At 39.6% G+C, this 13,590-nt stretch overlaps 1 protein-coding gene across 11 annotated transcripts in view; it reads right to left on the minus strand.

Annotated features, from left to right (window-relative positions):
• Window positions 1-13,590, minus strand: part of GRIA4 (glutamate ionotropic receptor AMPA type subunit 4) — a 239,553-nt gene that overhangs the window by 157,916 nt on the left and 68,047 nt on the right. For all 11 annotated transcript variants that reach the window (XR_003927502.1, XR_003927501.1, XM_030042306.2 and 8 more), the window contains exon 3: window positions 4,865-5,104. Coding sequence is in view for 9 of the 11 variants with exons in the window: in XM_030042306.2 (XP_029898166.1) it covers window positions 4,865-5,104 (240 nt within the window). In the remaining 2 variants the exon portion in view is untranslated. The remainder of the gene's footprint in view (window positions 1-4,864; window positions 5,105-13,590) is intronic.

A 13,590-nucleotide genomic window follows, 5' to 3' on the forward strand; every position in this document is an offset into this window, starting at 1 on the left:
AGAATCATAGAATCATAGAATCATTTAGGCTGGAAAAGGCCTTCAAGATCATCGAGTCCAACCATCAACCATGCCCACTAAACCATGTTATGGAGTACCCCGACCACTCGCTTTTTTAATACCTCCAGGGATGGTGACTCAACCACTTCCCTGGGCAGCCTATTCCAATGTCTGACAACCCTTTCAATAAAAAAATTTTTCCTAATATCTAACCTAAATCTCCCTTGCCTCAACTTGAGGCCATTTCCTCTTGTCCTATCTCCAGCCACCTGACAGAAGAGACCAGCACCCACCTCACTACAACCCCCTTTCAGGTAGTTGTAGAGAGTGATAAGGTCTCCCCTCAGCCTCCTCTTCTCTAGACTAAACAGCCCCAGCTCCCTCAGCCACTCCTCATAAGACTTGTGCTCCAGGCCCCTCACCAACTTGATAAACTCATGGTAAATAACCGACTCCATAATCTCTCTCAAAATAAGAGGGAGAGCTATAAATCTCCTGCATCTTTCTTTGCCTTCTCCAGGATTCTGGGACTTAACCTAGCCTCCACAAGTCCTCAAAGACAAAAGCTTGGAGATTGCTGCTCTGTGTACTGTAGGATTAATTCGAACAGGCCATCAGGACTTGTGTAACCCTTCTGCCAAGTTTAGACTGTCATAAAACAGAACCATTTCAACTTTAAAGGCATTGCTATAAAAACACTATCCAGAAATGTGGGAAAATTAAATTTACCTTGTGCACAGCAAGCTGATTTTCCTCACCTGCAACCATGCCTGAGTTGGTTTAATGAACAATATGTAATTACAAGGAGCAAAGGAAAAAAAAAAACATCAACAAGGGGCATAAACAGGCTCACACACGATAACTATTTTACAGTCCTCGCCTCCGGTGAGCCAACTGCTAAGCCAGCTGGTAGCTCTACCCCTCCTGCTACTGCTCTTTAGTCACAGTCAGGGACTGAAAACTCTTGCTGGGAAACACGGTTGAATTCAAATGGCTGCTGAACTTCCGTGAAAGCAGTTTCCAGCTTGCTGACTGCCATCCTCCCTGGTGTCCCACGCTGCTCCGCAGCCCCCTCTCCACCCTGGGACCCCATAGCTCTGGGTTATCCCTGCAGTTTTACTAGCAACTTCAGCCATTCCAGCTCTCAGTAAGGCTGCACACAATGTGGAAAACTAACACCGACCTCTCGTATGCTTGACTCTTGCACTTCTCAATTCTATATTGCATATTAGGAAAAATTTCTTGAACAAAATGGTTGTCAGCATGGGAACAGGCTGCCCTGGGAAGTGGTTGAGTCACCATCCCTGGAGGCATTTAAAAGACGTGTAGACGTGGCCCTTAGGGACATGGTTTAGTGGTGGACTTGGCAGTGTTAGGTTTATGGTTGGACTCGATGATCTTAAGGGTCTTTCCCAACCTAAATGATTCTATGATTCTATTCTTAACAGCTTCTCACACCTCACACAACTTCTCCAGCCACCTTCTGTGGTTTCAGGGTCCAACTTTTGCCTGCTGGTGCTAGAAAATATTGTCGTCAACTAGCAAAATCATACTGTAGGCATACCTGTGCTAGGTCAAAAATCCCATGGATTTGCAGATGCACAGCTCCACTTGATTGTGTGCCTCTTTTTAAAAGAAATAGCTCTCAATCACAATAACACAACATGGACAAATTAAATGTTCTTCTGGTCTACTCATTTGATTCTTGCATTTAAGTCCCTTTAGAGGTGACATGGAATATTAACTGAGCACTTCACTCCTGCTGGACTTGCCTTTCCTCTGGATATCTCAAGGAGGCATGGTTTTCATTTCAGCCCTTTCCCACTATGCTTTGTGTACCTCGGGTAAGTGTTCTTCAGCCTGCTTTTTCCTGTCCTGTCTGTGTTCCTGGTACTTTGCTGGTAATATTAATTGTATTAAGCACTGGGTCATAATTAAACCTTTTTATGGAAGGAGGGTAAGAGAAAAAAAGAATGTATTGAAACAAAAGGACCCTTGAGGCTTTAGCCTTCTGCGTCACTCTTTACTTGCTCACTTTTCCTGTTAAATAATGAGCTGATTTTTCCTTCATCTTCATCTTAGGTCTAATGTCTTCTGCAAAACCTCTTCTTCTTTCCTGTAACGCCCCCTGCTAGATCCAATTCATTTTGTACCTTTGCTATTCTTCCTAGAATCTTCATCCTGTCACAGAACAGTGATTTTCCAGACTCTGAGTTTGGCAGAACATCAGAAAGGGAGATTTAACATAATAGCTGAAGCCACCACCTCATCAGAGTTTGTGAGCTCCAAGACTAATCCATGGTGTAAACCTAAGTGTGGTATGTGAGCATGACTTGGAAAGATGTGAGAAAGGTGTATTCCTGATCTGAACTGAAATGTTAACATATATGCCGCCAGCAGCAAAGAGACTGGGGTCCTGCAGGGAGCTGAGGGACTGTCAAAGAGATGAACGGAGTGATACAGCAGGGAAACCTACCTTAATAATAGGATTTAATTGTTCACCCCCTAAGAGCAAACAGCAATTGAGCCCCATGCAACAGAACCAAGGAGCAAGCAGGATGGAAAGGCTGGGAAAGCAGGTCTGAAAGCAACATGCATTTGCCCACCCCAGCACATTATCACTCCTGCTGAAGGTTTACCTAAGTTTATTCTGTCATATCGCCTTCTGCCAAGGACTTCTGCCTTTTACAGTACTAACTAATAGCTGCTAAATGCTGCCTTCTTCACACACAGCTACTGTGTCTGGCTGGAATTTATACTTATTGCTTGCCTTCCCCCATAAGAGTTTATTTATAACTTCCCAGTTAAGCTGCAAAGATCAACTTGCAGGCCCAGTATCAAAACCAAAAGGCTAAGGGGGTTCCCCTTCCTTCAGTTTGGTTGGATGGGGCTGCTCAGAGACAGGGAAACATCTGGCATGTAATTGGCAAAAATCTGGACAAGGTTAAGTTCTGCCTCACTGACAGAGACCCTATGACTCAACATCAATAATTTTTTTTTTTTCTTTTTCCAGTTACACTGATAGTGAGAGATGATACTTACTTTTTTCTTATCATATCTCAGCTCCACATTAAAAATTTCTATTTCGTAATGGTAGTGAAAATTATTCAGCAATGATGTATCTTTACAGTCATCTTAATACCTAAAGATAAATTGAATCTTATTTTCTCCTGCATTAAACTGAGTCACAAGACCTGTTCAGAATTTGAGAGACTATCCAATGTAGCACCCCCTGCATCCAAGCTGCCAATGTCATCTATTTATCAAAGACACACTGATGAGTTCAGAGTTGCTGAGTTCAGTGCCGTAAGAATTGTTTATTAACCACACTGGTACAGATGACATTCTGAAACTGCCCTTGGTGTGATATTGCATGCTTAAAAATGATGTCTCAATCTAATTAAGCATATGAATTTAGATGAGAAAGGTGACTGCAGGTTGTGCACTTCTTCTCTTAACAATTTATTGAATTTGTAGGATCACACCTGTAATTACGTGCTTGTTTTCTTGTTACCCATAACTATTTCTTGAGTAGGAATACTTTTAAATTTGCTATTTTTTTCTCTTTCCAGTTTTCTAATACATTCTATAACACTTCCCAGATCTTCCTTTGTAGGTCCGGCAAACATTAAAAAAAAAAAAAAAAGAACAATATAAACCCTTTCGTTTTGTTCCACCACTCCTTTTGATTTAAATTCAGGTTATTTGGGCAGTATATCAAGCTAAAAACTCAGTAAAATTTAGTGCTTGTATATATGAGAAAATTGACCATAGCCATATCATCTATAGCCATAATCAAATAATTAAACAGATTTAGTTAGGTCAATATAATTTCCTATTTCTACTGCAGAGTAATTATACTGGAATAAAGCCACTTTAATTCCAAAATAGACTGTCCACATGGGGAGCTATATTGAAACAGCTGTAGTAAAATAATTATTTGACTACAGCTAAGCCGCTCGCTTCTCCCCTGAAAGCAAGCCATCAACATAAAAATCTTGCTTCTTTCACTGAAGCTCAGCCATGTTGGCTCAATCCTATTCCATAAACAAAGGCAAAGGGCTTTGCCAGAGGAATGAACACACAATGTGGAGAACAGATTTTACTTCTCAATTCAGCACTGAGTGGTGAGGTGCAGTGACGCAGTTTTTTACCACTTACAAGGTTCTGAGATACTGTGGGCTGTGGAATGAAGAATGTGGATAGAAAGTGTAGCCTTTTGTGTAACGCACTATATATTTCATGAAGGTATAGTCCATCACAGAGATAACTCCAGATGAAAGGAGTAGAAGATGGGCTACTGCAGCACTCCTTGCCTCTGCTGCCCCATGGATACCTCTTGTCTGGCAGGTACTTCCTCCTACCTCCACTTCTCTGCTGCAGTCTGAGGGCCTCATGCTGAGCAAGCCTCTTTCTGCCTTGAGCTTCTAAAGCATGGAAGCCCCAAGGGGCTGGCTCGCATCTCAGCTTACACCACTGCAGGTGCAGAGAAGTGCCTGGTCCTCACTACTTCTTTGTACTGCTGTCACTTATGAAATGAGTTGAAGAGTGAACAGCAAAAATTCTGTAAAATTCTGCTTATTGAACTGTGTCTTTGTTTCACTAACTTTAGTTAAAATGTTTTAGTATTCTAGTCTTAAAGCACAGGTTTCGGCCAGTCAATTACATACTGTGTGCATCCAATATCCAATTTTTGCAGACGAAGGAATTCTTCCTTCAGCCACACAGCTAGTCAGTCAGAGGTATTTCACCTCAAAGGCCCTTTAAAATTTGAGTCCCCAAGCTCTCAGTATGATATAAAAATGCACAGTTCTTGCAAAAATCATCTGAACAAAAGAGGTAAGAAAGCTGGGCCACAACTCACCTCGATCTGTGTCATACAGGAAGACAAAGCGGTTCCATTCATAATGATCCAGCAAGCTCAGGAGGGCTCCCCGCAGAGATGGCCGCAGCTGCAGCACAAACTGACTCTCACCCTCCGTGGGGAAACTTGGCGTGATGAGGGAGATGTGCAAGGCGCTGCAGAATGAGGTCAAGGTATGTACTGATCTCTTATCATATAGTCCAAAAATGGCAAAAACTCCTCTAGAATACTGGGAGCAAACTGAAAGGAAAAGAAAAAACAAACAGAGTTCAGCTAATGACAAGATCTGTAAACATGTACTTACGCATTCCAACATCCCCAAATCTTTCATTTGCAGATTTCCATTTCTGCTTGTATAATTAACTTCAGTTATCACATGTGTTTATTCTGGAAACAAATAAATAATTAGCTAAATAATATTTTGTCAATTTTGGATCCTATTCATAAAACATTACATTATCTATAGTGGTTTTACTCTAAAATAAAATGTAAAATAAATAACATACATTTTTGCACACCAGCGAAAAGTCAACATATGCTATTTTAACCATAGCTCTGCATATTATCAGGCATTTAGCATTTCCACTACCTTAAGCAGAAAAGTATTCACATTTTAAAATGTGAAAATTATCACAAAAATGTTACTGACCTCATAAGTGAAATTTGGACATTTTGAATTGTAACAATGTAGAACCTTCACTCCCTTTTAAGCAGTGAGTCCTTGTGCTACATTAAAATTCTACTACAGACATCGAGTAAAAACCTACTTCATGAATAATCTCCCTGACTTTAGGAGAGCAGTTGAAGGAAAACATAGTAAGTCAATGTGACCAGACTTCTGCCCCGCACCTTTTATTTCTACTCTGTGTCAACCTCAAACCCAGAAAACAAATGACCTGAATATATATTCTGAGTTTTGATTTGCTCTAGGACTCATTTAAAACATAGTGAAAGACTTATTGATTTCAGCAGACTGGATAAGGGCTTTACTGATCTATGCACATAAAAGCAGGCAAAAGGGTATATTCTTGATACTCGATACTTCTTGGTACTGCATTTCTAGCAACTCATAAAGGGCCCAATGAAAAACATCCAGCTTTTTTTGAAGTACAAACCAACTTATTAGAAACTGTGTGATCATTAATACAGTTACCCATCCCAGAATATGGAGAAAGGAACAGTCAGTTAGGGGATAATTGTATCCATTTTCTCCGAAGTATGTATTTCCTATGCTCTCCTGTTCCAGACCCTCCATCCTTACAACCCATTCTTCCGTGTAGCCTAAACATAGGAAAACCTAAAAGTCACACCCTTTTAACTAGGTTATAGCTTCCTCCCTTCTAGCCTGGAGGTCACAGTCATCCTGTGAGAGCAGCACAATCAGGGTACAGCATACACACTTAGCAAATGGGCTGATTCAAATCAGTTCAGCTTTAATTCTTTCCTATTACATTTCCTGCATAAAGACCAAAAAATACAAATTGCACATTTTTCTCCTTAGACTTGGGTAATTTATCCAGTTCTGATGCCAGAACTGGGCTAAGTGGCTTGAGGGCAGTTCTGTGATTTTATGTGTTGCCCCACTGTTACAGCCCCCAACCTAAGGATTTTCATGGCCAGATTATATATAAATAAAGCTTTTTTAAAAGCTTTCCCTAATTTCCCCTTCAATATGTTGATACACAGCTCTTAGAAACCCTCTTAGTGTTTTCTTTGCTGGCCCACACAACATACATTCTCCTAGACTCATCAAATAACTGGCTTGCCATTCCACTAATCATCCTAAAAAGTATTGTTGTGTGCTTTCCCAGTTTCATCTCATCTTTCTTGAACACAGATGACCAACATGTTTAGAATTTCAGTTGAAGGCTTTCTGCTTCTTTTTACATTACTTTCCCATCTCTACTGTACAATACTTCTGCTGACATATCTTAAGATCCCATTGTGTTTTTCTAAGTCTGCACCTCAGTGATGGCTGACGACCATCTCAGGATCAAAATTCTGCTCCTTCTTCCTTCTGGGCCATTTCCAAATTATGAGTTTCTGCTTATAGCATAATATTTTTATTAGTCACTATTATTTGTTTTCCATTATGTCACATCTATTACTGTACTCCTTATTTACTTCCACAGTTACATTCTTAGCCTGCTCTGAACATCTATCGATGTCTATATCTGCCTCACCAGCAAATTCCATCAGGGTACTTTGACTTTTTACCTCTGTGTCTACTGTAAAATCAGCCTTTTAGTGTCTTCCTTCTGTAGCTATGCTTCTGCAGCCTGGCACCTCCTCTTCTACCAGCATTTGTTGCCATCTTCCCCTTAGTTTCATGCCTGCCTTTTAACTCTCCTGTTTGTCTCTATTTTCATAAATGACTTCTCTTAGAGCATGTCTATTTTACTTCATTCTCTTGGCAGTTGGAAGATATGGATTAATCCCATACTTTCTACCTTAATAACTTCTGGTTGCATTTTATGCCATTTTCTGTCTACAGTCATATTTTAAATCTTTCTTTCCATCAAAATCTGTTCTATAACTTTACAGTCTATTGATGTTAAGCTGCTAGGTCCATGGCTGCCAGATTCTATGTCCCCCTTTAAAAACAGGTATTGTATTTCCTATTCACTGATCATACATATCACAACTCATTTAACAGCTCTACTAAGAAGCACTTGTTATTGCATCTGCCCTTCAGTAAACCAATTCTTTAAGAACCATAGAAGAAAGAGGTGGTTTCCCTATTCCCATTAGCCATCACGCTGCTTTTAAGGTCAACATCCTCCTTGAGTGAAAATCAATGATGTGAAGCATCTGTTAGTTTTATGTCTCTAACCAGATTTTCCTGGTTTTGTGTCCCATCATCAACATGTAACAGCTTCAATTATTTTGTTATTTCCTGTCTTTGTATTTAAAGATGTAAATGACCTTCTACTGTTGTATTAATGTCCTTTGCAAGTTTCAGTTTTCACTAGCAGCCTAACTTAGGCTCTCATTTCTGCAGCAAATGTCCTCTATACCTCCTGATTTCTTTAACAGAATCTTTCTTACTAATAATACTTTTTCAACACTTGTTTCTTATATCTTTCTTGTATAATCATTCATTCAGTTCTGGAGTCACATCCTGCATGTTACTTTCCCTTGCAAAGGGATTTCTCAGTGTTTTACAAGTGTTTCTGTGAGGAAATGGCAGGCCTCCTCTCTTTTCAAACACAGTCCAGTTAACTTTGCCAACTGAGATAGCTGAATGTAGACCTTGTGTATGTAAGTAGTAGTTACTTAATGTGTTTTCTGTTTAGAGAAAACCCTTGATAAGGCCCTGCATTGCCTTACTTTTTAGTTTTACATGGGCAAAGGGTACTTTTCGTAACACACGGTCCATACAGTAGGATTCTACATGATGAAAAATTCAGTAAATCAATGCCAAGCTGTGAAATTGTACACTCTAGTGGAGTTAAAGCTCAAATTCATTCTCGGGATGGAGTTAAAAAAGAGAGAGAAAAAAGTCAAACTAGAAGTTTCATTAAATAACATGGTATGACCCCAAAATACTTTTAAATAAAAATAACAAGATAATAATTCTTCACATTCTCAAAGCAAACTATCCTTGCCGCAGCCTAGATCCAAATGCAATAAAACATTATCTGACTATCACTGAAGTCCTGAAATAACCAATCCAAGAAAACTTGTGCTACTATACTCCAGATCAAGACTGGGAAGTTGCTGAATAGTGTCCTTCTTTGCTCCTTGATAAGAAAAAATGCTAAGGTGAAGGGTAAGAGAATTTTTTCTTACTCAGTACAATACCCACAGAGAGGAAAAATGCCTGTGACACTATGGAGATTAGGCTTAAACATATGCAGAGATGCTGCAATGCTCCTGAATCAATTTTACAGTAATCAACAGCGACCACAAAAATCAGCAAAGCCATGAGGATTTGCATTCTGACTCACTACTGTTCTCAGAAAATGCCTCTAGGCAAACATGACTACCTGGATTTCCCAATTCTTTATCTACTCCTCTTACACTTCTAAAGGCATTTTACTTATTATAAATGGACTAAATTATGCTACATAAAACACAGTCTCATATTAGCATTCTAAGAAAATTTTGTTCAAGATTTTTTCCCCCATAAACATAAAGCAGTGACAAATACATTTTCATGAGCATACTTCAAAATACATTGAATAATAATTTGTCTTTAAACCAGACATCTTTTCATAGACGACAACTTAATGCCAGTATTACACATATGATTTTCTCTTGCAAATTTTGCAATGCCATTGGTCTCACCGAAGATAAGATGAATGTGGAGGTCAGACTCCAGAGAAGACATTGCAATGCACCTTAAATACCCAAGAAAACGTTATTGCAGTAGCTGCATTATGAATTAGATATGTCCTATTCTAGCCGATAAAACTACATGATAGTACTATCACTTTAAAAGAATAGGTGACTCACAGGACCTTCAGTTAAAAAAAGAAATCATAATGCCAAAATGGCAAAAATTGTACACTGCAGGTTTACTGAGACACACAGTCAAGCCACATGCGGTCTTCTTTCTCTGTGAGAAAGACTTCCCAAAGTCCCTGTTACTGTTCTAAAGACAAGTCTCACACTTAAAACACAAATCTTTTCTTGAAAAACAAAAAGCAAAAAATCCCAACTTCTTCTTATTCACTGATTTCCAGAAGTTATACCCATATAGTTTAAATCCTCTAAACAGGCACAGGGGAAGTCGGAGTCCAAATACAGCTGTAATCATAACCATGAAAATGACACAGAAGAGGTCAAGTGAAAGTTTGTGAGAAATGTGGATGTACAAATACACATACACATACATACCTGCACATATATTTACATGATATTGGTCTTGTTTTATTATGTGGCCACACCCAAAACTTTTATAGTTTCTGCAAGAGACAAATAAAACACTACCCTAACAATATATTTACAAAATGAAGTGTGATAAGCAGAGCACAGCTGGTCTGCCAACAGTATTAGTTTTGCTCAGCAGCCTATATGGTACCTATACCATATAGGTAGGAATCTGGAAGATCCACAGTCTAACACAGAAGTAACATGGTAGATCTTGCTTCAGAGCCATGACTCAGACCCTCAGTCTTTCAGAACACAAGCTCTGGAACAAGCATTTAAAAATGCTTTTCCCTAGGTTTAGGCTCCTACGTGGGAAGCCCTGGCACAGCTGGCTGTTACAGGTATATTGACAGGCCCACTGATCTGCCATAAACTCACAAACTGGAAGCACAAAAATTGAAAGACTCAGTGCAGTTTGTGTAACAGAAGTTTTCCAGAGATGAGGACACTCTTTCATTGCTGTCTCTTTGTTTCCTCCTATGCTTTGGAGATCCAAATGGCGAGTGGGGATTGTGGTCAGTCCATAACAACTTGTCTCTGCCGCTCCTTCCTCTTCACACTGTTTCCCTAATCTAGCATGCGGTCCCCCCCATGGGATACAGTCCTTCATAAACTGCTCCAACATAGGTCCTTCGCATGGGCTGCAGTTCTTCAAGAAATGCTACATCGTAGGTACTCTCCATGGGGTACAGTCCTTCAGGAACAGACTGCTCCAGTGTGGGTCCCCCACAGGCCACAGCTCCTGCCAGAAGCCTGTTCTGTTGTGGGCTCTCCACAGGCTTCAGCTTCCTTAAGGGCACATCTACCTGCTGCAGCATGGGGCCCTCCATGGGCTGCAGAGTGGATATCTGCTCCATCATGGTCCTCCATGGGCTGCAGAAGGACAACCTATGTCACCGTGGTCTTCTCCATGGACTGCAGGGGAATCTCTGCTCTGGCACCTGGAGTACTTCCTCCCCCTCCTTCTTCCCTGACCTTGGTGTCTGCAGGGTTTTTTCTCTCACATTTTCTCTCTTTTCTCTCACTGCTCCTATGCAGTGTTTTTCACCCTTTCTTAAATATGTTATCGCAGATGCACCACAGCATCACTGATGGGCTCAGCTTTGGCCAGTGGTGGATCCATCTTGGAGCCAACTGAAAACTGGCTCTGTCTGACATGGGGGTGGCCCCTGGCATCTTCTCACAGAGGCTGCCCCCATAGCTCCCCCCTAACCAAAACCTGTCCACAGAAATCCAATACACCTGATAAACTCCAGACAGCAATAAACTTCAAAAAATTATGTAAGTAGTTACATTTCCTTGCCACCACGATAGTATATGAAGGCTTTCTTTTGAGGTGTGCCTGCAATGCTGTCAGTGATCCATGTCCTCATGGATCACAGTCATATACTCAGTTCAGCTGCTGCGCACCTGCATTTGCCAGCACTGATGTAAAAGTACTGGGCGAATTTTCTCAACCTAAAGAACTCCTTCCAAGAGGAACAGCCTAGCCATATGGAGATGCAAGCTCTACAAGTGAGATAAATCACAGAAGGGAGAATCATTTAATCTAAATAAGGACCTGGCTGTCAAGGTCAAATGATTTATCGACTTATACGTATGAAAGCTCCAACACTTGGGATGAGATGAAGTAATATTTCTAAAACAGCTTTGAGATTAGAGTTTCCTGTTAAAATGTCAGAAGAAGTTTCTACTCATTTTACACAGAACATTCCAAAACTCTCTTCCTCCTCTGTGCTCCTGGATCCACCTCCTCCTGATCACTCCACTGACCTCCACCTCCTGGAAGAGGACGCAAGGCCAGTCAGACCTCTAGAATTACAAGACAAGTGATCCAAATTAATCCCCATGTAGTTTTCAACTATCTTGCACCCAAATCCAGTACAAATTTGATACAAATATGCTCTTCCTCTGCGTTGTGTTTGAGACTGCTGTTTTTATACTAAATTATGCTGTTGGATTAAGAAAAATTCCCAGCACTGAGACCAACTTAATGAGGTACTTTCATGAATTAAATTGCTGATATAAGATGACTGGATTATACAACAGAAAACAGTGTTACATAAAGTGGTTAGATGAAAAACATTATAGATGTATTAGGACCAGTTTACTACTACCTTAAGAATTGTCTCGAATAAAAAAGAATATTTCTAAATACTGCTATTCGAAAACGGGGAAAAGGGAAACAAGGAGTTTCTTACAAATTATATGGTGAGGTTTTTTGTGTCTAATGAAACAAGTATCCATCACAACCCTATTCATTTTCTATTTATAGACCCTGCACCCTCTAAATCATCATCTGCCTTTGCCTTTTGATCACAAACTTGTTCAAGCAAAAGAATTATCTTCCCCTGCATTCAGGAGGTGTGCATCACACTTTGAGCACCATCATACCTAAAGTATTATAACCAGAAATAATATCACATCATCACTTTAACTAAAATCAGTTTATTGCTCTACATTTTAATAGAGTATTAATGATGGAGGTGAACAAAAAGAGACTAAATTAAGATCTTTCCTGTTAAAAAAAAAAAATTGAATCACAAACATTACCCCCTCAAATATTTATTACTCTCAAATGTTTATCCTCCTATAATGCAACTGCATAATGAGAAGTCTGGTATGTTGGGCACTGAATCTCTGAGACTGATTCATACTCTGGAGCAAATCACTTCACATTCCCATGTCTCAGTTCTTGAAGTTTCAACTCTCTGGTCTATTTTGGACTATAAGCACTTGACAGGAAGGCCAGTCTTCTATTAGATGTCTGTAAAAAGTTTAGCACAATGGTCCAACTGTCTCAGCTGTGGCTTCTGAGTGCTACCCCAATGTGTATAAACATTACACCTAATGGACCTTTATCTTGCAATTCTATAGTAAATTCTGGAACCCTAAAAACATGTAAGCACTTGTCTTAAGGTCAGTGTGTTTAGTTGCATGCATAAAATTAAGCACATACTGAAGAGTGTGCAGGAGTATTTATCTGGAGATCAACAGATGGATCCATCAAACTTGAGGCAAAGAAAATTCACGAGTGTCTTTTATATGTAACCCACAGCAATGGGTTACTTCTAGTACTCTGTAAGTGACTTGCCAGCTCATTTAAAAATACTCTCCTAGCAACAACAAAAATCTTGTTCTAATGTGCTAGATCAAAAGGTAATTTAGGAAATGCAGTTTTGTTTGTGCAACTGCAGATGTGAGAACATATTGCAAAGCAAGATACAAACTTGTTACATTTTTTAATTAATAATTAAGTTTCCATAAACAATTTTTGTGAATTGTCTCTAAAAGACTATTTCTGCTCAAAGTCAATTCCTGAAACAATAGCAGAAAGTAATAGCGCATTTCTTGCCTATTGAACGGAAAATGGAATTGAATTAGCTTAATTAACATGCACAGTATTTTCTTCTTTTAAAATCAGTTTGAACATTGTAGTATAGTATTTTGTGTGTGATGTCTTATACCAGATCACTAAGTTACAGAACATTAACTTTCAATTGTTACCCTGAGATATGCCCAAAATAACAGAAAAGAGAGGGCCATAGAGACCAGACAAGATTGACTTGTAGATCCAACTGCTGAACTCTTCTCCATGCTTCATATGGAGCAAGCTTTACTCTTCACAAATTAATACACTGATTAAAGCTTCCTCCAAGCCAATCCCAAAAGAATTTGTGAAAGGCGCATGTGTGTCTTTGTACGTGTACGTGCGTGCAGGGACAGTGGAGGGGATTGTCTCAAATGATTCTTACCACCTGAAAGTTAGGTTTTAAATTATCTTTTTTTTTCTTTGCCTGTCTCTAAAACAGAAGAAGGTATATTCAGAAGACAGATCATCCCAGCTTAAG

This window comes from Aquila chrysaetos, chromosome 19, assembly GCF_900496995.4.
Source record: "Aquila chrysaetos chrysaetos chromosome 19, bAquChr1.4, whole genome shotgun sequence".
In the NCBI taxonomy this organism is placed as follows: Eukaryota; Metazoa; Chordata; class Aves; order Accipitriformes; family Accipitridae; genus Aquila; species Aquila chrysaetos.